The sequence below is a fragment of the Momordica charantia genome (assembly GCF_013281855.1).
Source record: "Momordica charantia cultivar OHB3-1 chromosome 1 unlocalized genomic scaffold, Mcharantia_2.0 BLBB01000001.1, whole genome shotgun sequence".
NCBI classification, from domain to species: Eukaryota; Viridiplantae; Streptophyta; class Magnoliopsida; order Cucurbitales; family Cucurbitaceae; genus Momordica; species Momordica charantia.
The window spans coordinates 119950-146214 of record NW_028275157.1 but is presented as its reverse complement, the minus strand read 5'-3'; the positions used below and the strand labels follow the sequence as shown (position 1 = coordinate 146214).

General features: G+C 38.8%; 2 protein-coding genes and 1 pseudogene across 6 annotated transcripts; 1 reads left to right on the top strand and 2 right to left on the bottom strand.

Moving 5' to 3' along the window:
- Positions 1-2569: 2569 nt before the first annotated feature.
- LOC148213039 (uncharacterized) lies at positions 2570-15761 on the top strand. 5 transcript variants are annotated; one of them, XM_088121643.1, is made up of 3 exons: positions 2570-3389; positions 3473-12837; positions 12921-15761. In XM_088121643.1, the coding sequence occupies exon 2, from the start codon at positions 4472-4474 to the stop codon at positions 7160-7162; it is 2691 nt and encodes an 896-aa protein (XP_087977769.1). In that variant the 5' UTR covers positions 2570-3389; positions 3473-4471; the 3' UTR covers positions 7163-12837; positions 12921-15761. The 5 variants fall into 5 exon arrangements, with proteins under 5 accessions (XP_087977769.1, XP_087977772.1, XP_087977781.1 ...); XM_088121646.1 differs by having other exon boundaries at positions 2570-12837; positions 12921-13009; positions 13096-15761; XM_088121655.1 differs by having other exon boundaries at positions 2570-12837; positions 12921-13154; positions 14754-15761.
- Positions 10584-11317, bottom strand: LOC148213040 (uncharacterized). Its single transcript, XM_088121660.1, has 2 exons — positions 11224-11317; positions 10584-11155 (listed from the first exon to the last, which is right to left on the bottom strand). The coding sequence occupies exon 2, from the start codon at positions 11151-11153 to the stop codon at positions 10584-10586; it is 570 nt and encodes a 189-aa protein (XP_087977786.1). The 5' UTR covers positions 11154-11155; positions 11224-11317.
- A 2494-nt stretch (positions 15762-18255) lies between the features above and the next one.
- LOC148213038 (uncharacterized) lies at positions 18256-24956 on the bottom strand (annotated as a pseudogene).
- Between the last annotated feature and the right edge of the window lie 1309 nt (positions 24957-26265).

Here is a 26265-nt window from a genome sequence, read left to right as displayed (position 1 = left end):
TGATACCTGTTTCGACAAAACTCAGAGAAAAAGAGAAGAAGCCGACAGAGAGAGTTCTTTTTTCTTTTCTTTTTTAGTTTCAAAGAACAAAGTTTGCTAACATTTTAAGAATTTCATGAGTTCATATGGAAACTTCTTTTTTTCTTTCTTTCTTTTTTGAAACACCAAACTTTCCTTATTAGAATATCTTATTGCATTTGCATGTTAATAAATACATATTTCAACTCAATTACATCTCTAAATAGTAAATTCTAGATTTAATTGTATTATTTTGTGCATTATTATTAAAAATTACGTAATACAACTTTTTCTTAAGTTACGTACGTATATATATATATATTTTAAGTTATGTAATATAATAAATTTATTGTAACTAATATATTAATAACAATCATTAATTTTTCTACGACCTTTAATTTATTGAGAATGTGGTCAAACTTATCTCTAAAAACAAAATAAAAAAATAAAATAAAAACAAAAACAAAAAAATATAATCGACCCTTTTTTCTTCTTCAAATACGAAAACATGTTAGACTAGAGATTCGAATTTACACGCTTTTAATTAGAAATAAATGTACTATTGAATTAGGCTAGAGGTCGAGAATGTTAGTTGAATTTATGTCACTACAAAGTACACCGACTTATTACGTGTACTTTTTTAACATAAAATAATATGTAGATTTTTTGGCATAAAAATTATTATGTAGATTGCATATTTGTAAGAATACAATAAATATTTTTAGTTCTTGTGTAAACAAGTAATATATCAGTTTTAAATTATACTTTTTCTAGAACTTAATTCCAACCCTATTATAATGAGAAACACAAAATTAAAGATGTTCAAAAAATTTGATCAATCTATATTTCGATTGGGTTTGGTTTAAATTTATGAACTGAGTTGGTTCAAGAGTTTATTGGGATCACTACTAGAGTTATTGGTTTTCGTGACGCTCATGAACAATATTTTACTATTGACCATTATAAAATAACGTCACGAAAGGTAAAAAACACTTTTTTAGAGGAAAAAAATGGAGATTTCTGGATTTTTTACCTTCCGTGACGTTTTTTAACCGTCACTAAAAGATTGTCAAAAAGTTGGTTTTTTGTGACGTTTAAAAAACGTCACGAAAGGTTGAGGCGCGTTTTTGGCGGAAAACGACGGAGTGTTCCGAATTGTTGACTTTTCGTGATGTTTTTCTAACCGTCACAAAAAATGCGAAAGTAAATACGTTTTTCGTAACGTTTAATAAACGTCACGAAATGAAGAGGCACGTTTTTTGTGCGAAAAGACTTAGTTCTTCGGATTGCCGGCTTTTCGATGATGTGTAAAAAATTTTGCAAAAAGTAATTTTTGGTGATGTTTTTTACATGCCTTGAAATGACAGGACCTTTTTTTTGGTGGGAAAACCGGATCTTTGGCTTTTCGTAACGTTTAAAATACATCACGAAAATATGAAAATTTAAACTTATGGTTGAAACTTAAAACACGTCAAGAAAAATTGAGTTTTCTATAAGTGGGAAAACTATATTTTTATTGATGTTTAAAAACGTCATGAAATGGTGGAGCGATATTCTTTATAAGAAAACATGACGACTCACGAATTTGCCGCCATTTGTGATATTTTTTAAACTTCATGAGATTTTGAGCCGTGTTATTTTGCAAGAAAATGTGTCGAAAATTTGTGCTCACAATTTTTTTTGTTAATTTAGATTAACAAAAAGATCGTGAGTACAAACTTTCATGACGTGTGTTATTTAGCTATGTTATTTCTCGTGACGTATGTTATTTTAATTTTCATAACAAAAAAATTAAAATATAATCATCAATTGATGATTAAATTGACATTTTTTTAAAAATTTACGACAGCAAAACCAAAGACGAAAAAGAGAAATCACTATTAGAGGACCCTTAAATTTATAGATTTATAAAATAGATTTAAATCAAAATATTATTTAAATATTAACTCCCAAACAATTTTATATTTTATATTTTACTTTTCATTTTACTTATGTATAAAATTGTTCATAGATTTTTTTCTTCCATCCAAAAATTTAATTAATGTTACCATTTCAATACCAAGATTGCAATTTGGAGTTGCAAATCTTCGAAAAAAAAATACCATTTATTTTTTGAAATTTGTAAATTACAAAACATTGATAAAAAATAGAAAAAAAAAGAAATTAGTTAACAGTAATTTAATTGCAATTCTTTTAAACTAATTTGTTTAAATATTGAGACCCAAATAATTACAATTTAATTTTTTTTACATCTTCATCCTACCTATATATTTTAATATCAAAATTTTTCATAGATTTTTTGGATTTCCTTCCATCCAACTGAAGTTAATGAATGCTCATAGATTACAAATATTGGAAAAAAGAAAATAAAAATCTTTGTTGAAATATGTAAATTAAATTGAAATTAACTTAAAAATCTTTTAAGTGAAATTATTGGAATTTGAGCTAAGTAAATTGTGCATCATTAAAAATAAATATTATTTTATTATTCTATTCTGTATTCTCTAAAAATCTTTTACCCCTTTGAAAAAAATCTCCTTTACCCCATTAACCCTAAATCTCTAACCATCCCTTTGTCTTCTCCACACTGACCACCACGACGCCGCAATCCCTAACCATCCCTTTGTCTTCTCGCACGCTGACCACCATGACGCCGCAGACCATCGCAAATCCTTTTCGAATCGCACGTTGTCGGAGGTTGAATCGAATGCATCAGTTCAATGCAACACTAGTGAGGGTCGAATTGACGCTTCAACTGACAACGACGTCCGGACGATTTCAAAACCCCGACCACTGCTGACCCCAACGACCACTGCTTACCATCGCGAACACGGTTGAACACCTCGAACGCTGCTGATTACCGTGACCACCGCTGACCATCGCTGCTGTTCGTCAATCTTCGGGTACTACCCCTTCCTATTTTTCATTTTTCATTCTTATTCAGGTCAATCTTGTGAGGTTATACAATTTGAAGGTTGATGATTTTGTTAATCTTGCAATATTTTGGTAATTGATGTTTTCAACATTGAGATGAAATGTGTTTGGGGAAAAGAATACCCTGGACACGTGGAGGACCCCTATTGGTGCTCCAAGATGACTCATGAGTCATGCCCAGCTCGGACCGCCGAGATCACCACCACTAGCGTTGACAAATGCTAAGTATGAGGGCGAGGTGAACCTGGCCGAGGTCCGACCTACCGGGAAGCTCAGTAGGGGCCGATGTGAGCTACTGTCAACGGCGCGATTATCGGGTGCAACCGTCGATCCCGAGATTACCGGGTGTAACCGACGGTCCCGAGATTACCGGGTGTAATCGTCGCGAGATTAGCGGGACTACCACCCATAAGTAGAGGACCTCACTCCACGATCAGGTACGATGATTTCTGACCTCGAACTAAACTGGGAATCCGACCTATACTGACTTGATCGTCGGAGTGCTCACCTTTTTGTGCAGGTCCGCCCAAGTATTCAGATCGGTCCGGAGGTCGAGTTCGAGCTGCGACCTGAAATACACTGCTGTGCATATCCTTGCATAAACATTTGGCGCCGTCTGTGGGAACGACAATCTAAGTCATCCCAATCCTTTTAAACCAATACGCGAGCGAAAATGGTTCAACCAACAAACTCGACCAATACGGCAGATCGAAGGACTCTAGCTGCCAGCGATGCCCACCAGAGGGATGTCGGAGCAGCAGTGGTAGAGGGGCAAGGTCACGACGGCCTAGCAACAGAACCCCTCCGCAGGTCAGCACGAATCACCGCGCCTGTCCTACCACCTGCGCACCCAAGGACATCCAAGGCCACCCGTGGCCGAGGTGGGACCTCTAAGAAGGGCGCCCGGGGTCCAGCCCCGGCTCCACCAAGTGAGAACTTTGACGCACTCCAGAGAGAAATGGAGCCAATGCGCACACAAATGCGGTCCATGGAGGAAATGTATAACGAGATGATACTAGCTGCAGGCGCAGGGTCCCGATCTGAAAATCGAATGACGCGCATTGACATACGCGAGCAAAGGGGTTCCCACCTCGGCCCAGTCGAGGAGGAACATCCCGAAGACAACGAGAGCGAGGGACACACTCGCCAGAGAGGAGACCTCCGTGAACACCTCAACAGAAACAGAGGCTCATCTCTCCGAAAAGGACAGTCACCATCCCGCTCACACAGGAGCTCCAACCAGCAGGCTGAATCCTCTCGCAACCCAGTAACTCCTGCAGGAGTGATTATAAGGGAGGAGTTCGACCAGCTGAGGGGCCAGCTCGACGCTCAGGTGGAGGCCTTAAAGGCCAAATTTGAGTAGAAAGAAGGTCCACTGAACGATGGTGACTTGGGAGAATCGCCCTTCACCTCGGACGTTTTGGAAGCACCGATCCCTCCGAAGTTCAAAGCTCCTACCGTGAAACCTTATGATGGGTCGAAAGACCCCAAGAATTATGTTGAGGTCTTTGAAGGCCTCATGGATTTCCAAGCGGCATCAGACGCAATCAAATGCCGCGCCTTTCAGATCGCGCTTACTGGCAGGTCGATCTCGACCTACTCTCAGCTGAGAAGGGAGTTCCTTGCCCAGTTCTCTTCTCGGCATTATGACAAAAAGACAGCGACCCATCTCGCCACCATCAGACAGAAGGAGGGTGAGACATTGCGAGAATATGTCACTAGATTCCAGGAGGAGCAGTTGAAGGTCGCACACTGCTCCGATGACTCGGCCATGTGCTATTTTCTCACCGGTCTAGCCGACGAGGCCCTCACGGTGAAACTTGGAGAGGAGGCCCCGACCACCTTCGCCGAGGTGCTTCAGAAGGCGAAGAAAGTCATCGATGGACAGGAGCTCCTCCGAACCAAAACCGGCCGACCAGAACGAAAGATCGACCGGGGCAGAAGTGGAAAAGATATAGAAAAGGCAGATCCCAAGTCCAAGGACAAGGGATCCTTTTCCAGCGGCCGAGCTGAGTATCGAAGGGCGGAGAACGGACCTACCAGGAGCCGACCTTACGAACGCTTCACTCTGACCACGATTCCAATTTCCGAGATCCTAACGAACATCGAGGAATCTGGAATGGAAAAACTACTCAAGCGTCCTGAGAAGCTTCGGGGAGCCCCGGAGAGGCGCAGCAAGGACAAGTATTGCCGCTTCCATCGGGAGCACGGCCATAACACATCAGACTGCTGGGAGTTGAAGTGCCAAATTGAGGATCTAATTCAAGATGGCTACTTCAAGAAATTTGTGGGAAAGCCCAGGACCAGCTCGGTAGAGAAAAAAGAAGAGCGGAAGCGTTCCAGGACGCCGCCCCGGCGCACTGACCGACCTGCGGTCATCAATACCATTTTCGGAGGGCCAAGCGGGGGTCAGTCCGGACATAAAAGAAAGGAGTTAGCTCGTGCAGCCAGGCGCGAGGTGTGCATCATCAGGGAGCAGAGGCCGACCTGCTCAATCACCTTCGACGGTGCAGACTTGAAGGAGGTCCACCTGCCCCACAATGATGCACTTGTGATCGCTCCCTTGATTGATCATGTGGTGGTCAGGAGGGTGCTGGTAGACGGAGGCGCATCTGCTAACATCCTGTCCTTACCGACCTACCTCGCCCTGGGATGGACGAGGTCGCAATTGAAGAAAAGCCCGACACCGCTGGTTGGGTTCTCTGGAGAATCGGTCATCCCAGAGGGTTGCATCGACTTGCCGGCCACGCTTGGGCAGGACCAAACTCGGGTCACCCAAATGGCCGAGTTCGTGGTGATTGACGGTAGATCGGCCTATAACGCCATCTTTGGGAGACCCATCATCCACTCATTTCGGGCCATTCCCTCGACACTTCATCAAGTTTTGAAGTATTCCACCCCCAATGGCGTGGGCACGGTCCGAGGAGAACAGACCGCTTCAAGGGAGTGCTATGCCTCCGCACTCAAAGGCTCATCGGTCTGGGCCCTTGAAACTCTCGCCAGTAGGGATGGGATGCTCGAGTTCAAGGCCGACCTGCCGAGGAGGGAGTTTGCCGCACCCACTGAGGAGCTCGAGCTTGTTCCTCTGCTTAGTCCCGAGAAGCAAGTAAGCATAGGAACCAAGCTGGGGGCCACCGACAGAGAGAAGCTAATCCACTTCCTCAGATCCAACTCCGATGTCTTTGCGTGGTCCCATGAGGACATGCCTGGCATTGACCCGAAAATTATGACGCATCGCCTCAGCATAGATCCGTCATTCCGACCTGTAAAGCAAAAAAGAAGACCTATAAACAAGGAGCGGAGTGATGTAATTGTTGAGGAAGTTAGCAAACTTTTGAAAGCTGAATACATAAGAGAAATTTCGTATCCCGAGTGGCTCTCCAATGCTGTATTAGTTAAAAAATCTAACGGAAAGTGGAGAATGTGCGTAGATTTTACGAACTTAAATAAGGCATGCCCGAAAGATTGCTTCCCACTGCCGAGGATTGATCAGCTCGTGGACGCCACAGCCGGGCACGAACTGCTCACCTTCATGGACGCCTACTCTGGGTACAACCAAATCAAGATGCATGTCCTAGATCAAGGTCATACCGCATTCATAACAGACCAAGGTCTGTACTGTTACAAGGTCATGCCCTTCGGGTTAAAGAACGCAGGAGCGATCTACCAGAGAATGGTGAACAAAATTTTCGCCAAGCAGATCGGCCGAAATATGGAAGTGTATGTGGACGACATGCTTGTCAAGAGCAAGCAGTCTAAGTCGCATCTCTCCGATCTGACCGAAGCCTTCGAGGTTCTGAGGACATATCAAATGAAGCTCAACCCAGCTAAATGTGCCTTTGGAGTCTTTTCGGGAAAATTCCTTGGCTTCGTGGTGAACAACCGGGGAATCGAGGCCATTCCCGAAAAGATTAAAGCCGTGCTCGAGATGGAGGCACCTAAGACGCTGAAGCAGCTTCAGTGCCTCAATGGCAGGGTTGCGGCCCTGAACCGGTTTGTTTCAAGATCGACAGATAAGTGCCTTCCTTTCATCAAAGTCCTACGGAGGAAAGGGCCGTTTGAATGGACAGCGGAGTGCGAGCAAGCATTTCAGCAGTTGAAAAGCTACCTCTGTTCGGCACCTTTGTTCGCCAAGCCCATGCCGGGGGACAAGCTCCAATTGTACTTAGCAGTGTCTGACAGCGCCGTCAGCTCGGCCCTAATCAGGTAAGAGGAAGCGCGGCAAAACCCGATCTACTACACAAGCAAGGCTATGACCGAAGCCGAGACCAGATACCCTCAAATGGAAAAGTTGGCTCTTGCTTTAGTCACCTTGGCTCGACGGCTTAGACCATACTTCCAAGCCCATACTGTGGTGGTGCTCACTAACTTGCCCCTAAAAAACATCTTCCATAAGCCAGAAGCTTCTGGACGCCTGATGAAGTGGGCAATGGAGCTAAGTGAGTACGACATCCAGTTCGAACCCAGAACTGCGTTGAAAGGACAAGCAACGGCAGATTTCATAGCCGAGCTCACACCACCTTCCGAGCTGAGCGAGTCCGACCTACCGTGGACAATCTATGTCGACGGATCCTCCAACGAGAAGGGGTGCGGGGCCGGGGTCCTCTTGCTCGGACCAGGAGGCGAGCGATTTGAGTATGCCTTGCGGTTCGGCTTCCGGACTTCCAACAACGAGGCTGAGTATGAAGCATTTATTGCCGGCCTGCGAATCGCTAGAGCATTGGGGGCCTCTTGTGTTAAGGTCTTCAGCGACTCCCAACTGGTTGTGAGCCAGATCAAGGAAGAGTACCAAGCCAAAGACTCCCGAATGGAGAAGTATTTGGGCAAGGTCAGATCGTACCTCGCCCAGTTTCGAACTTACGAAGTAAGCCGGGTTCCCCGAGCAGAAAATTGTAATGCTGACACCTTGGCCAAGTTAGCATCGGCGTACGAGACCGACCTGGCCAGGTCGGTCCCCGTCGAGATCTTAGATAATCCCTCGATCTCAGAGCCAGATCTGATGGAGATCGGCGCTCCAGAGTCCTCATGGATGGACTCGATTGCGGACTTCATTAGGGGCAACTCACCACAAGACCCCAAGGAGCGCAGAAAGTTGGCAAGGGGAGCAGCTCGGTTCGTGGTCCGAGGTGGATCATTGTACCGACGCGGCTTTTCCCTGCCTCTATTGAGATGCCTAACCCCTGAAGAGGGCCTGTACGTCCTCTGAGAAATCCACGAAGGAGTGTGCGGCAATCACTCAGGCGCCCGGTCGCTGTCAGCCAAAGTGATCCGACAAGGATACTATTGGCCGACCCTCAGCCAGGACGCCAAGAAGTTCGTTAGAACTTGCGACAATTGCCAACGCTACGGAACCATAATCCACCAATCTCCCGAGCTGCTCACCCCCATCTCGGCCCCGTGGCCATTCGCGCAGTGGGGGGTAGATATCATTGGTCCTTTCCCTTTGGGCAAGGGCCAGACCAAGTTCGCTGTGGTTGCTGTGGATTACTTCACGAAGTGGGCCGAGGCCGAGACGCTCTCCCACATAACGGAATCCAGAGTCACGTCCTTCGTATGGACAAATATCATATGTCGCTTTGGTATACCGCAGGCCATTGTGACAGACAATGGGAAGCAGTTTGACAACGCCAAGTTCAAAGACTTTTGCAGCAAGCTTGACATAAGTCACCTTAGCTCGTCCCCCGCACATCCGCAAGCAAATGGGCAGGTGGAGGCAGTCAACAAGTTCATCAAGCGAGGCATCAAACTTAGACTGGACTCCAAGAAAGGCAGGTGGGCCGAGGAGCTACCAGAGGTTCTATGGTCGTACCAGACCACCCAAAGAGAATCGACGGGTGAGACCCCGTTCTCCCTGGCCTTCGGCTCCGAAGCTGTAGTCCCGGTTGAGATCGGCATGCCATCTGACAAAGTAGAGCATTACGAGCCTACGGCAAATGAGGAAGAGCTGCTCCTCAACCTCGACTTGTTGGAAGAAAGAAGAGCAATGGCCCAGCTACGCCTGGCGGAATATCAGGGCAGAATGGCCAGACATTACAACGCCCGCGTTCGACCTCGGACCTTTCAGGTCGGAAATCTGGTCTTAAGGAGGGTCCAAACCCATGTGGGTGCCCTTGATCCGACCTGAGAGGGCCCGTTTGAGGTCAAGGGCATAGTCCGACCTGGGACGTACGTATTGGCCGATCTGAAAGGAGACGTCCTCGCGCATCCGTGGAACGCGGAGCACCTGAAGCGTTATTATCCTTGAAATGCCAAAAGGATTTTCAATGGATCTGTACAAACTGTTTCAAAAGAATTATGATCGGAATAAATGTGATGATTTAATTTCATGATTCCGAGTTCGACCAGAAATTAAATGGGGGCCACGGACTCCCACGCGATCACATTCCAGCAGTCGGTTAAAATTCAATCCTCCAAAACCTAAGGATACGAGGTGCGATGGCAAAACCACTGATGAACTTAAAATTCAAACCTTCAAGGTAAAGGAACGATGTGAAAAGTTCAAAATGATCAAGCCTCTGAACCTGAGGGTACGATGTACGATATGAAGAACAGCTACGGACTTAGGATTTTAGCCTTTTAACGTTTTTAAAGTTAAGGGTGCGATGTTAAAAAATCCAGAGTTGGTGCAATGCATTGAATGCTAGACAGAGATTCAAATTCAAACTTTCAAATTATTTTAATTGAAGGTGCGACCTCAAAAGTAAGAGGTGCGAGGTGACATTGGCTGCAGTTCAAAGAAAAAGCAAAGAAAGGAAAGGTGTTGCCAACAACAAAGTAAAAACAAATGGGAGCTTCTTTATTGAATGGAGAGCAGAGCCAAGGCTTATAGACCTTGCAGCTCTGCCCTGACACTTACAAACAAAGAAGAAGAGAAGAAAGACAGAGAAAGGCCTCATGAAGGATGATCGCCTAAGAGCCTGCCTGAGGAGCGCCCTCCTGAGTGGTGCCGACCTGGTCCTCTTCGAGATCGGAGTAGTCAGAGTCCAGATCTCTGACATACTTATCCACCAACGCTTGGGGACTAGGGGTGCCGCCAGGCCCAGACGCCCACTGCTCGGCATACCTCTTTTTCAGACCACTGAGATCGATCTGAAGGTCAGACATGTCGGAAGCAATGCCCTTCATGAGGAACTTGAAGCCCGCGTCAGAGAAGTCCTTGGCAAATCCATCGAAGTCAGAATGTTGCCTAAACGATTCCTCCAATAGGACTCCATTGCTGAGACGCTCCTTCGCCGTCTCCAGCTCAACAGTCGCATGCTTCAGCTCCTTATCCTTCGCTTCAAGTGCCTGGAGCATGTCGTCCTTCTCCTTCAGGAGTTGGAACTTCTCCTTCTCCAAGCCCCTGGTGATAGCATGGGCAGCTCGGAGCTGGGCCTTGCGTCTGTCCTCTTCTTTCTTCAGCAGCTCGGCCTTGGTCTCCACCTCGGCCTTCAAAATTTCCACCTCAGAGTGAGCCTTCAGCAGCTCATCCTTCATGGTGGAGGAAGCAGCCTCCAAGGTAGCAGAGAACTCCTCTTTCTCCCTCGCTGCCAGAACTTCCCTCCCATCCAGCTCGGCCTTTACAGCCAGAGCCGATTGAATGGAAGCAACAAACGCCTGAGAAAAGGTACAAAGAAGAAAATTAGACCGAACTACCTGTTAGGTAAATTAAGCAAAAATGGAGACATTAGTCTTACCTCAGCGGCGTAGTCGATGGTCCTCTGCAGAACGGACCCTGGGTCGCTCACAAATTTGGACGCCCTCTTTAGGTAGCGGTCCAAACTTGCGGCCGAGATGCGGGACACCTGGTCCCTCACCCCAGAACTTGACGGCTCAACTCTGAACCGTGCCGTCACATCGGACGTCCCGCCCATCCTGGCCTCAGGATCGTCCACCCGATCTGCGAAGCTCGCAGGCAAGACCCCACGAGCTCCGACCTCCAAGGGGGAGGTCGTCTTCTTCTTCTTCCTCCTTCGCTTTAGAGGGACTTCCTCCCTCACCTCCTCGCCCAAGGGCAAGGCGTCCACCGCCTCGGTCTGATCCCTGGGGCGCTTCTCCCTCGAAGGACCCCCAGAAGACTCCAACTCGATCACTGGAGCTGGATCTTCCGAGGCAGGCCCTACCACAGTAGGAGTGGCAGGTTTCGAACTCTGGGCGGCCTCAAGAGCATGGGCTCGGCCCTTGGACTTGCGTTTCACGTTACTCGCAAACCCGCAAACCATGGCTGAAAAACAAAGGAAAGAAATCAGCACAAAGTTAGAGGAAAAGGAAGGGGTAGCAAGCTCGGCATACCTAATTCGGAGTTCGGCCTTGAGGATTCAATGGGACGAACTGCAGGGTTGTAATCTAGCAGCCCGGACTCAAGCAGCAGCTTGTCGGTCACCAAGGTTCCGACCTTCCTACCCCTCGAAAAACGCTCCTTGTAATATTTCAGCGTGTCGAAGGAGGCTTGCGTAAGCTCGGGGACTGGTCGGATTGAAACTGCACAAAGACAAAATTTGAGTCAGACCTGAATAACAAGAAAGAAAGTTATCACAAGAAGTAAGAACTACTCCGTACCTAGGTTCCCAAACCTAGTGGGAACGTCAAAGAAGAAACGACCTGACTCGTCATTTGCAAGCCATTCCCCAGAAGCGTAGAACCACTTCCTCACCCATCCCTTGATGGAGGTCGGCCCCTTAACTATACCGCCTGCGCCTTTCCTTGCGCACATATAGAACCGACCAGGCTTCTTAGCTATCCTTTTCGCTTCGAAGCACGCGAGGAGCTGGTCTACGTCTAACAGCTCGGCCTCTTCACTATCCCGAGCTCGTAGCCAAAAAAGGATAGTCAAAGCGAAAATGACACCCCACCCATTGGGGGCCACTTGAGCCGGAGCCAGCTCAGTTCGGAAAAGAAACTCTTGGACGAAAGGGTGAAGGGGAAGTCTGAGGCCGTACTCAAACATTTTGAAGTAGAGAGTGACCCATCCCTCTGGAGGATTGTCAGCTCTCTCCCCCTCCTCCGGAATCCTAAGGAGGATGTTCTCAGGGATAGCGAACCCCCTACGAAGGGATCCGAGGTAGTGCTCAGGTATCCTGGAAGGGTATTCCAAACCCTGACCCGAGGTGGAGGCATCACTATCCTCCCCGTCATCGGAGAACCTAAAGTTTTCTATCTCCTCGAGCTCAGACTCTAACCTACGAGCTAAATCCTCATCGGATCCTAAGTTGCTGCTAAAAGAGGATGACATGGCAACTACGTTCGAAAGAGAAAGTGAGGGAAGAGACCAACCTACCAAGGGTTCGAGCTACCTTCAGATCGAACTCCAAGAATTCAGGGAACGTAAGGTATGACCTGAAGGATTGGGGGTATTTATAGCTCATCGGAAAAATTTCCCCACCGTACATGTGTAATCAACGAGTGGCTAGGATCCTCTCTAAGATCCGAAGCATCGGAATATTTGAATATTCCGACGATAAATCTACCGCAACAGTTATATTTTCCCACGAATAGGAAGTCGCCACGCGTCCAAAGCAAGTCGAATGAACTTCTCTGCCAGGTCGAGATCGGACCAGACAGAGAGGGGGCCAATGTTTGGGGAAGAGAATACCCTGGACACGTGGAAGACCCCTATTGGTGCTCCAAGATGACTCATGAGTCATGCCCAGCTCGGACCGCCGAGATCACCACCACTAGCGTTGACAGATGCTAAGTATGAGGGCGAGGTGAACCTGGCCGAGGTCCGACCTACCGGGAAGCTCGGTAGGGGCCGATGTGAGCTACTGTCAGCGGCGCGATTATCGGGTGCAACCGTCGGTCCCGAGATTACCGGGTGTAACCGACGGTCTCGAGATTACCGGGTGTAACCGTCGCGAGATTAGCGGGACTACCACCCATAAGTAGAGGACCTCACTCCACGATCAGGTACGATGATTTCTGACCTCGAACTAAATTGGGAATCCGACCTATACTGACTTGATCGTCAGAGTGCTCACCTTTTTGTGCAGGTCCGCCCAAGTATTCAGATCGGTCCGGAGGCCGAGTTCGAGCTGCGACCTGAAATACACTGCTGTGCATATCCTTGCATAAACAAAATGTATTAGCTAATATGCCAATCAAACGTTGTTTTAGGTTCATTCTATCTAAAATGATTTATGATGCCTTAATTCTCCAATTTTTCAGTTTATGGATGGGATTGCCGAGTTGGTTTTGTGTAACTTGAATAAACTGAGATAGAATAGGTAAGGAAGTTTGTTTATTAGGTTCCATGCAGTTCCTCCTCATGAGAAATTCATATTTCATTTGTTTCTATTCTTACTTTTTAGTTATTAAGGATTGATTTTGTCAGTCAACACCATGTCCTACTCTATATTATATGGTATAACTAGTGATATTATACATTGCATTGTTTTGACGGGAGAGTTTCAGTTTATATTGCCAATTAAGTAATATCTTAATATTGGACTCCCTTATGCTGGAATCTCATCAATTATATTGACTACTTGTAATATTTAATTGTTTTGATGTGGCATATGGGAAAAATCATGGATGAATTATCTTATTGTTTGCCTTCAAAATCCCAATGCATGATTTATCTAATTTTGATGAAGGCAATCAGAGTTGTTGAACTTAATTTGAGAGGCACAACTATCAACAATGAATGAAACCTATTAATTCCGTATATTCTATGACTTCTCAAATCTCCTTGATGATGCATTCTAGTGTGTTGGATTTTGAAATAAACTAAAATTTCTTAGTGCTAATTCAAGGTTTATAGCTAACTTCATTTGAAGTAGACTAAAGAAAGCTCCTTCTTTGGAATATCACTTAGACTTTACATATTAGTTGAGTGAGAAATCCACTCACAATGGGATTTGCTCTGTTATATCCATAGTAGGGGAAATTTTACCATGCTTGATTTCTTGATTTTTTGATCTCTCAATCTCAACTTGGATTATATTCATAGGAGGAAAAAAAGTATCATATGTTTGTAATAAATAGACCATTTTATTCCGAAATAATTTACCATAGGGTTGTGTCAACCATAATGCCTCCTGAACAAATGATGTCTATGAAAGAAATGAATTTGTCTAAAGATTGGATTTTTGTTGTTAAATGATTGGAGCACAGTATTATATTGCAAGTTTCTCTCTATAACATAATCAATGTTTTCTTTCCTTCTCTTCTATGCTTCAACATCTTCTTGAGTTTATGCTTATTGGTGTTGTAATACTTATCTCTCCTTTGCAAAGTTTCTTAGTTGAGGTTATATAGTTCCTTGCATTTGGTTTCCTACAATTGTGGTATTATTCATATTGGTATTCTATCTCTTGCTTCTCTATCATTTTCTCTCTCTAACCTCTTGGAGTTGAGAAGATATTTCATGTGGCATTGTTGATTGTATGTATTTGAAAGTTTATTTGCTACAAAATTTTTGGATTATTTAGGTTGATTTATGGTCATGTTTTTTTGTCATTCCCTTAATGAGCCTGTGCCTATACTACTGAGAAATTGTAGTTAATCAATTGTTGCTCTGTTTGCCTTTAGCATTATGTGAGTGATAGCGTGGGAACAAAGTTGAAGACTCTGCTCGTGTTTATGGGTTTTCCATCGTTTTCCATGGTGCAAGTGTTCTTTGTTATAGTTCCCTCATTTCATATTGACATACTAACATTTATTTGGTTGTCATTAAGTCATCTCAAGTTCAACTCTCTTATGCCATGATATTAGTTCATAGATTGTTTAAATTCTTATTTTCTCTATATATGAAGGTTCCCATGTACAAATTTAGCATTATATCAATCAAATTTAACATTGACATTTGAATGGTCAACATGCAGAATTTTTAAATTGTATGATATTCAAGAAGGGGACATCGAAATTGATCAGTCGTGAGTGGAAGCACAACCATCTTCACTTTAAATGCAACTACTTGTCTTTGAGTTGCTAAAAGCATGTATCTACCACTATTGCTTCATTTGGTCCATATGTTTGAAGAGTTTCTTTTAATTTATAATTTGTGGTTGTTACATTGATTATGATTGTTTTATATTGGTACAAAATTCTTTATTATTGTTTAATCGATTTACTTGCTCTTTTATCCAATAATGAAGCCAACTTTTTAAATATAGCTATTTTTTCTTTTTTCATTCCTTGCAACCCTATGGGCACTGACTATGAACCTAATAATCTCCATATGTTTTTCGTCATTCATTCATACCATAACATTTGAATCTTAAATCTTTCTGAATCGGCCTTGTTATATACTATAACTATAGCTAATTTAGCACATTTATCAGATTATTAAGTTCACAAGGCAGACTGAATACTGATTATAGATAGTGTTGTTAGACGAGGAATGTACGTTTTCAATCCTTCTGATATACTAGCTGATTTGTGTTATACTGGTTAAGTATATTTTCTGCTATGTTGCTGAAGTGTAAGGTTCTTTTGTTATTTTAACTGCTTCTGTTCTGTTTGAAACTTTTTTTGGTCATTTTGTTGGTTATTGTATCATATTATTGTGTAAGTATATAAGAGTTTTATGAATACTAATTATTGATACATTCATTACAAGATGATTGTACGTTTACAAACCTTATGATTGTACTGATATTTTGTGCTATGTAATTTAAGAATGTAAAAGAAGCGTAGGCATGTCGTTTATTTTAATCGTGCTTGTTCTGTTGGGATCTTTCTTTGGTCGTTATGTTGGTTGTTTTATCTGATTATTGAGTAAAAAGATAAGGAAGATTATTGTACGTTTTCAATCATTGTGATGTTTGTTTAATTATGATATTTTATCCTATATTACTAAAGGATATAGAAGAAGTGTACGTAGGTTGGTTTTTGTTTAATCAATTTTGTTGTGTTGGAATTTGTATTTGCAAAGATTACTATTGTGATAGGCTCCTAGTGTGTTTATTTAATAATGTTTTTGTGTTGGAATCTGTATATACTTTTATTATGGGATGATTGTACGTTTACAAACCTTATGATTGTACTGTATTTTGTGCTATGTAATTTAAGGATGTAGAAAAAGTGTAGGCATGTCGTTTATTTTAATTGCGCTTGCTCTGTTCGGATCTTTGTTTGGTTGTTATGTTGGTTGTTTTATCAGATTATTGAGTAAGTTGATAAGGAAGACTGTGAATGTTGATTATTTGTAGTGTTGTAGAAGATTAATGTACGTTTTCAATCATTGTGATACTTGTTTAATTATGATATTTTATGATATATTACTAAAGGATGTAGAAGAAGTGTACAAGGTTGGTTTTTGTCTAATCAATTTTGTTCTATTAGAATCTGTATTTGCAAAGATTACTATTGTGATAGGCTCCTAGTGCGTTTATTTAAGAATGTTAATTGAATTTTTCTTGTACAATGTGGATATATAGTTATCTTCACGATCTTTTGCACTTTTTAATAGATAGACTCGTTCTTATAGAAGTAATTTTCTTTCCTTATCTATCTTTGGTTATTCATTTATCTAACTTCGGTATTGTTTTTTTCATTAGGTCTTTCACGAACCCAAAAAAGTCGACAATTAGGGATGCAACTAATTGATGGATGAGCTTTCTTGTTGGGGTTGGTGTGTGATTTGTGTTTGTACGAATTTGAACATGTTTAATATAATGTACTAGCAAGTCCGAGAATATTTCGAGAATATTATATATATTTCAATTTTGTTATCTAAATTAATGTATTTGCAATTTCGATTGACAATTTAATTATATGAGATTTAAATATTACGCGACGTTTGCAATCAAAATTAAATACATATTCAGTGACCCTCTTTTTATCGTCACAAAATAAAATCATTAGTGACGTTTTTAAAACGTCATCAAAATATTTTTAGGACGATTATCAAACGTCACGGAATAAACTTTTCATGACGTTTAAACACCGTCACGAAATACACTTTTCGTGACGTTTAAACACCGTCACGAAAGGATGTCACGTGACCTCTCCTCCCATCACTACAACAAATTCGCCTTTTTATGACGGGCATTGCCCGACATTAACAAGTAACCATGTCGGTCAGTGACCGACATCTATTCGAGTGTCCTTGTTTCTTTTTCATGACAGATAGTTTTAATGTCGGGCATTACCCGTTATGTAAATCTTCTTTTCCATGATGGGCATGCCCGTCATGGAAAGATAACAATGACGGGCAGTGACCGACATCTTTACGAGTGTCCTTGTTTCGTTTAATTTTGCATGGCGGTTTTTACCCGTCATTGTATGTGCGACATTGTTTGTACGTCATTGTTTGTGTGTCATTGTTTGTACGTCATCATTTGAGCGTCATTTTTTGTACGTCATTGTATCTACGTCTCGTATGTGCGTCGTGGAATGACTATATTTCATGATAGACATTGACCGTCATTATTTCGTAAATAATTTAATTAAAAAAATAGTTGGTTGCCGAGACGTGGCTAACCAACTATATTTCCTTAAGACCTATGATAATATTTCAATATTGCAATTAAAATTAGCTAATTAATATGCAACTAAAACTCTTAACACGTTCATATCAAATGCAATATCTATTCTAAATCTTAACTCAGAAACTAGCCTTAGACTCAAAACACACAAATAATAAAAAGTACAAATTTCAACATGACCTCTCTATTTTAGAATATATAACTCAAAACTAACCAACCATATATCTCCTTCCAACCTAGTCGCACAAAGTAATATCTCAATATTATTGCAACTCAAAAATTAATATGTAACTAAAACTAACTATTTCAACATCATGATCTATTTGAAAAACTTAACTAAAAAACTAACCTTTAGATTCAAAACACAAACAATAAAAAAAATACAAATTTCAACATGACCTCCCCCACTCTAAAATAGAACTCAAAACTAACCAACCAATATATCTCCTTCGCAGTTATTGACACAAAATAATATCTCAATATTATTGAAACTCTCAAAACATATGCAACTAAAACTAACTTCAACACCATGATCTATTCTAAAAGTACTTAACTCAAAAACTAACCTTAAACTTAAAACACAATTATTTAAGAGTTGATCAAACAAGTACAAATTTCAACATGACATCTCTACTTTAGAATAACTCAAAATTAACTTGGAAAACAATAATATACTACATTCAGCAACAATCAAACACTTCTATATTAACACCCTTCTACACATAAACAAATGGGACCGCCCGTCCCTCAAACAAAACTACATTCAGCATAACAATCCAAACTTCTATATATTATAAACAAGACCAAGTATTTCAAATCTGCTAAGTACTACTACAGAAAGTAACCCGAACCAAATACTTACATCAAATAAACAAAAGTAATGAATCCATCGGTACTACACAAATCGTCCAACAAATGATGTCCATTCTATTCGAACTTCGTCGATTTCTTCTTGTTTGTAGGCTTTTTTTGTATTAAACTACAAAAAAAGAAAGATAATACTGATTAATATAAGGATAAAGCATATATAAACACATAAAGATATATGATAATACGTACAAGTTCAGTTATGGGAGTATTAGGATTCCGCACTATTTCTCGTATATACTTTTGCAAATAGTACCCACACTCAATAGAACCTAGTTGCCGAGGACACTACATATAGAAAATTTGAAAAATAACATAGTTATGAGTTAACAAAGGATTTCAATGCAAATTTGAGCATATTTAAAATGTAATCAAATGCAAGTTTACCTTCACATGTTTCCAAATTGTAGTATTGCGACAATGTTAAATAGAGTGTTGAGCTTGCCACATTTTCAATGATCTAAATAACTTGAAACATTAGAATGGCATAATTATAAAAATTATAACTATAAGAGTTCAAGGCACCTACATGTTTATGATTCTCTTATAATTTTCTTCAATCTTACTTCTTAGAGAGTCCAATACATAAACACAATTCTCTTGAAGATGTATAACAAACAACTTCCAGTGAAAACTATTAATAACCAACATGATAATATTACATTTATGGATGGATAAAAGAAACTATAAATAAGTAAAATCAAGTTAAATTGCTAGCTTACCCGCCGTTACGTGGGATGAGTACTATTTATTCCAAGTTACTCATGTCTAACCTGTTGGCTAGATCTAGAACAAGTTTCTTGAGACATCATTTGTGGTACAATGTTGTCCGGATCAACCACCAAGAACTTATTATGTGTCTTCTCCTCACATTCATTCCAAAGATACCTAAACATATAATTGTAAAACATTAAACTTCATAGTTAGTGAAGTTAAGATATGAAATAGATTTAATATACTTACGCGATGTACGTGAGCACACACATATATCCTATTTCAATCATCTCGTAGTATTGCATGATGTCATCATGTGTTAAACTAATGATCTTCTCCCTTCCAAATATGTAATCATCGATATTGAATTCAATTATATCCTTATTGTTCATTGAACGCACGACATATTGATTTAGGAGTTTAATAGTCATGTGGACATCAATATGTTCAGATGATTGTGTTCTTGGCTTGGATGTTCGAGGAGAAGAAACCATTGACAAACAAAATTACAAACAACATTTAACAAACGAAAAGTTAAAACTTCACTCAAACAAGACATACCTTTTTCTCCTCATTTAAAATTACTAGTTGACGAGGCCATGCCACGAAGCTACCAATGGCACTATGAATTGTTGGACTTTGAACGTCATCATCAAATACTGTGCCAACTGCAACAATGTTCTCCATTGATCCAATATCCAGATGACACGGTTTTCCCTTAGAAAATTTAAAAGCAAAATGCTAAATGTTATGAACAAAAAGGCTAAGTGTCGTGTCCAAAAACAGTAAGTGTCAAAACTAAGACAAATTAGTTACCATTGTTGGTTGTTCATCCGGGATAAAAACTTTAGTAGGTGCATTGACAACTTCCTTCCCTTTCTCCCTTTTCTTTGAGACATTACTGACTTTAGTTGTGGATTTTTTTGGTTGTAAGCTCTGAGTCTTTAATTCGGATTGGTCTTGAGGTTGCAATCCCAAATTTTACTTCCTTTTGGCAACATTAAAATATAGGAATGGTGAAACAAACTCACCTAATCCCCTCACACGACCTCTATGTTTGGGGGTGCCTAATGCTTCAGTTAAAACATCTTCGCCCTTGTGTATTGTAGCCAACTCATCCTATCACAAATATTTATCATCATATTATCATCTAAACATCCCACTTTCTAAATCTCATTGAAATAAAAAACATAGAAACTTATAATTCGAGCGGCACATTCTTTAGTGGCAACATCAAAGTCTTTTTTGTCATCCACGACTTATCCAGTACTAAATTTATGTAAGTTTAATCTACAAAAAAAAAAAACACAATGGTTAAGCTTGTGTACTTTGTCGGATTCTTAAGAAGCAAGATAGAAATGCTTGAGAAACAAAGGATTGATAAGGTGGGGTGTTTAAAGTGGTACCTAGTAAACATGGAAGGTTATGAAAGAAACAGAGTGTATCAAATTAATTAAATTAGTGAAAAGTTAGGTGAGCATGATGCTTTAACAAAATTCATAAGTTCTCCAACTCTCTCATAGTTACACTCACAATAGTTTTGAGTTTGCTAGCTTACAGTTATTTCCCCGAAAAAAAAAACATTTCTCTCTTCTTTTTCTTCCATTGGACTTGCTGCCTGTTCTTTCGGTTATTATACATTTCACACCCACAGCCACACTTCAAAAATATGTTGGAGGTTGCCAATTCATTCTTTGAATGATGGGAGTAAAGAAAAGTTTTAATCAGATGAGAATAGAGAATACATTTCACACATTCTTCTTTTTCTTTTTTATTTAACAACAGCAGCCGTCATGTTACGAGAACCCAAATTTTACTAGTGCACACCCTATCCTTAATACCCTTCTTTCAAAATCCATCTATAACTCTCTCTCTCATTTTTGGAGACGAGGGCAGGGACGGGAAAAATTAAAATCTTGAGAAAAATCCTAAAATTTCTCTTTCCCCCGCCTTATACATCTACCAGCTTCCTCCTTTCTCATTTTCTTATTGGTGAGTTCACAGCAAAACTAAACCTAACACACAGAAGGAGAGAGACAGTAAAAGAACCATCTTTTCTTATACAACTTTCCCACTTTAGCCAAATCTAAAAGTTTTTTTCTCTCCGTTACCAACAAACAAACAAGATTATTGGAATGTGTGTGAAATGAGTCTTCTTCTCCCTCCAACAAACAAGATTATCTCATTCCCTTTCCTTCTCTTCCCTTCTCATCTAAACTCAATCCATTTTTTTTTTCATTCGTGAAACAGGGCACAACAGAGAAAGAGAAAAAAACTAGAAGTTATAGATAAAATAACTCAAACTCAAACCAGAAGAAAATGAGAAGTTACCAAACTAGAAGGAGACGAAAATGAGCAAATACTAGGGAAGAGAAGAGAAGGAAGAACAGAACCTTCGATGTTGTTGCCACTGCCTAATATATTCGCTCGTCATCGCCGTCTACCGCCGAATCGTAGCTCACCACTGACGGCAAATCGCTCCTCACCGTTGGACCGTCGCTCGCGCTGCCGTACGTGGTTCTTCGTTGGCCTTCCCACAGCAATAGAGCTGGGTTCACAACGATGGTAGAGAGAGTTTCACGTGCGGCAAAGGGAGGTGGGAGGCAAAAAAATATCGAGTGTAAAATTTTGCGTGAAATTTTGAAGTTAGGGTTAAAATCACACATTATCCATGTCGGGCCTGGCCCGCCATTAAAACTAAACTTACAATGGCGGGCTAGGCTCGACATGGATACTTTAAAAAATAATAATAAAAAAATTGGCGAATTTTTTACCTTGTCCGACATGGTTTCCTCCGTGTTTTTTTTGTCCGACGTCATTTCCTCCGTGTTTTTTTTGTCCGACATTAAAACCAAGATTTCTTGTAGTGCATGTTCAAGGCCTTTCCGTGACATTCTATAACCGTCACAAAATCATTTTTCATGACGGTTTATGAACGTCGTGGAAGTCCATGTCTTTCATGACGCTAATAAACCGTCACGTATGCTTATTTTTGTGATGTTTTTTAAACGTCTCGTATACCTTTCGTGATGGGCGTATACGTGACAGCGTTAAAAATGTCACGAAAGCTTTTTGTGACGTCAAAAAAACGTCACGATAGACCGAATTTCTACTACTGGATCAACCAAACAAACCCAAACTTATTATTATTATTATTATTATTATTATTATTATTTATTAGAATTTATATGAATATATTTCTTTTGATTTTATTTCATCTAATAATCCTATATGGATTATTTATTATCCAACAACTTTCACTAATATAAATAATCATTGACTTACAGATGAGTCAGGAATTTACACCGTAAATCCAGTGGTTTGTAAAGTTTTCTATTATTTATGAATAAAACAATTATTTAATTTTCACTTTGTTAGATACAAATATATATCCATTTTTGTGAAAATCCAACGTTATAAATCCCTATCTATTTTCTCATACGGTTGTAGAACAATTATGCATTCTTAACCAAGGATGACATGGGTCTACCAACTTCCAACTCCCTTGCAATTTTGCAGGGGAGTTTTAATTAAATTAATTATAGTATTAATATTAATAATAATTATATATATATTAAATAAATAATAACGCTTAATTATTTATTATCAAAATAGAATCATATTCTAAAGCATTTCTCTCATATAACCTATAGTTGTAATGTACATCTTATAAGGGGCGGCTCAAGATAATATAGGACGTTAGGCAAAACTTTGATAGGGAGGCCTTAATATAGAAAATATCATATAAAATTTATTTTTCTTATTTTTTGAGATGCAAAATTATGGATTAAATTGTGATAATCTAAGTTCATTAATATATCTCTTTCAATTGACAATATAGCCAATCTATTTAATCTTTCTTGTGCATAGTTGACCTTAAATACGATTGGTTTAATTTTATTTTTGAAAAACTTCTTTCTGCGGAAGCTACGATTATCAGTATTGTTAATAATATTCTATAAGCAATATATGCATTTGGAAAAACGTTTACCATTTTTATATAATTTAATATTTTAATAGGACAATCCATTTCATTTTTCAAGACTTCACTTAATATTTTTAATTCAAAAAATAAATCTAAACCGTTAATGTCAGAAAATGTATCACGTTTTAATGTATTTTCAAGATTAATACAATATCTTTTCAGATTATATCATCTAATGACTTTAAAAAATTCATGTCAAATAAGAAATTAAAGATGTTTTCATATACTTGTAATTGTTCAAATCTATTTTTAAGAGAAGAAATTGCTTGATCTCTAGTATAGTAAAAGTAATCAATTCTAAAAGAATCTTCAGGTGATCGTGTTTTTTCAATATTAGTATTCTCATCAAATTGTTTTTTTCTTCGAATCATTCTTTTTTCACGAAATATAGGTTGTATTTCCATATCATTTTCAATTTCTTTAGCTGAAATCATAGCAGTTGTGAATCTATTTTCTCTATATTTTTCTAAAAATAAAATTAAACCTTTCAAGTGATCTAAAGCAATGTTAACATGCATATCTTTATGTTGTAAGACTTTGCTCACAGAATTTACAGCAAATGAGATATCATACCATATAGTCATGCCTAACCAGAATTCAAAATTTTCAAATTCATAAGAAGCTAAACAATTAGCTTCACTTTTTACTTTAGGATCTTCACTAGTTTCTCCTAATTTCAATAAAGCATCCCTTATTTGAGGGGCTTGAAATCTTATTGCTTTAACACTTTCAATTCGACTTTCTCATCGTGTTTGTGACAATGGTTTGATAGTCAAATTTGGTTATGTGATCTAGCAAGAGTTTCCATCGTTTTGTAGATGAAGAAAATAAAGAATAAATACGTTGCAGAATTCCAAAAAATGTCATAGCTATATGACATGAGCTAGCCACATCAAAAATACTAGATTGAGATTATGACAACCGCAAGGTGTATAAAATGCCCTAGGATTTATTTCTAATAATCTTTTTTGTACACCTTGTTGTTTTCCTTTCATATTAGATCTATTGTCATATCCTTGTCCTCTTATATTAGATATGTCAAGTTTAAGATCCTTAATTGCATTTATAAGCACATCAAATAAAACTTTTCCAGTAGTATCTTCAACTTTTAAAAATTCTAAAAAATATTCTTGTATAGTTATTGGACTTGTAGCAATATCAACGCACCTCAATACAGGAGACATTTGTTCTTGATGACTTACATCAGGTGTGTAATCTATTATAACTGAAAAATATTTTGATTCTTTAATTTTTCAATAACAGTATTTTTTATTTCAAGTCCTAAAAGTTGTATGAGTTCATTTTGTATATTATGTCCAAGATAATGATAATGAATTTCATTATTTTGAATACGACAAACATGTTCGTGCATTATTGGATCAAATTCTGCAATCATTTTAATTCAGCTTAAAAAATTTCCTTTATTTTCTTGATAAATTTTTTTCATTACTTCCTCGAAACGCTAAATTATTTTTAGCAAGATTTTTAACAACAGCGATAATTCGTGTTAATACTTTATTCCAATGATATTTTTCTTTATTAATTAATATCTGAATATCTTTGTCAATTGTTTTATTTTTTAACAATCTAATTTTGAGATCAACCCAAGCATTCATATTAAATATGTGTTCATTACTAGATTAATGACTTTTAAGCCGAGAACTAAGAATTTTCCAATCTTTAACTCCTTCATTTCCTAATTAAACTGTATTCGATTTAGTAGCAAATAACTTACAACAAAAATAATAAACTTTATCAAAATCCTTTGAGTAAACTAGTCAATTTCTATCATGTTTTTCGCCAGTAGATAATTTTTTAGTATAATGAATATCAAAAAAATGTCTAGAATTTTCATCTTTCGGAAAAATTAAATTACTTTCTCTAATGGGACATTTTTCTACCACTAAATCAATTAACTTAGAATCAATGTTGTCCCATCTTCCTAGATCATATATATTATATTCATAATGCATCATACCTGTCTCATTATCAATACTAATATCATCAGTTTTTTTTTTCACTTTCCTCATCGCTCTCTAGTTTTTTTTTTCATGATTAAATACTTCATTTTCAACAATCATATCATCGTATACAATTCTCGTTTCATCTATTGATTTGTCTACACCTATTGTTTTTTTCTATTATTTCATCATTTTTATTTCTTTTACTTCCAATAAAAAATTTATCGAGAGCACCTTTTTGTGATTCAATTAGTTTTTCTATTCTTCTTTTCTTTTTAAGCTTTTCATATCCAGATTCATATTTTCTTGTAGACATATTGATATGATAAGTAAGCAAATTTAAACAAATATATTAAGGTACTGAGAAATCTACAATAATATCAAATAATTTATAAAAAAAGAATTTGAACGAAAAACCTGGAACTTTGAAGCCACTAGGTTAAATTGAGGAAATAAGAAGCTTCGATTTTTGTTCTAGAAATTGATAATCTCGTGAGACCACAAAGAAGAACAAGTTGAAAATTTGAGATTTGAGAGAGATTGGGAGTGAGAGGGGGAGAGTAGTGAGATTGAGAGAGAGGGGGAGATCAGTATTTAGATTTAGTGAGTACTAGGTAAATATATTTATGAAATATTTTAGAGAAGTTAAAAAATTTTGGTTATTAAAAACAAAATAAAAATATAAAGAAATATGGAAGGTCTCCCACCCTCCGAACGTAAACTTGGGAGAATTTTGAGGAGACTACATTAATGGGTTTATATTTTTAAGAAAATTTAAAAGAAATATGAAAATAAAAATAATGTTAACCCATTTGAAATGTAATTCAATTAAAATTGAAAATTTAATGAGTCTGTTAATTATTACGGATTTTTTTAGTAGTCTGAATTTTTAATATTATAAGAAAATTTTTATGAAAAGTAATATGTATATTCTTTTATATTTTAATTTTAATTTATAATTAGAAATTAAATTAAATCAATATCATTATTCTATATTATATGAAAAATATGAGGCCTTCCTAGAACGGGGGCCTTAGGCGATCGCCTCGCTCGCCTATAGCTTAAGTCGGCCCTGCATCTTATGCACATTATTTTTAACCTATAGTTTTAATATGAATCATATTCATATTAATTTTTATTTGAATCTCATTCAAATAATATCTCTCATAATATATAGTTTTAATTTAGAATTTGTTGGGTTTGTTGCCCTAAACTTGTAGTTCATATTTATGTAAAAGCAAAATTATATTCAAAGAAGTTTTATTCAATCAATTTGTTGTTGAATTCATAGCAATGCATTGTCCAAATCCAATAAACTAAACATGCAAGGTTATTATCATGTAACCGGAACAGTATATATACTGGGTATATATTTGAT

What these genes read in the sequence shown, in the direction of transcription:
- LOC148213039 (XM_088121643.1), top strand. Translation starts at nt 4,472, where the DNA reads ATGGATTTCCAAGCGGCATCAGACGCAATCAAATGCCGCGCCTTTCAG.
- LOC148213040 (XM_088121660.1), bottom strand. Translation starts at nt 11,153, where the DNA reads ATGGTTTGCGGGTTTGCGAGTAACGTGAAACGCAAGTCCAAGGGCCGA.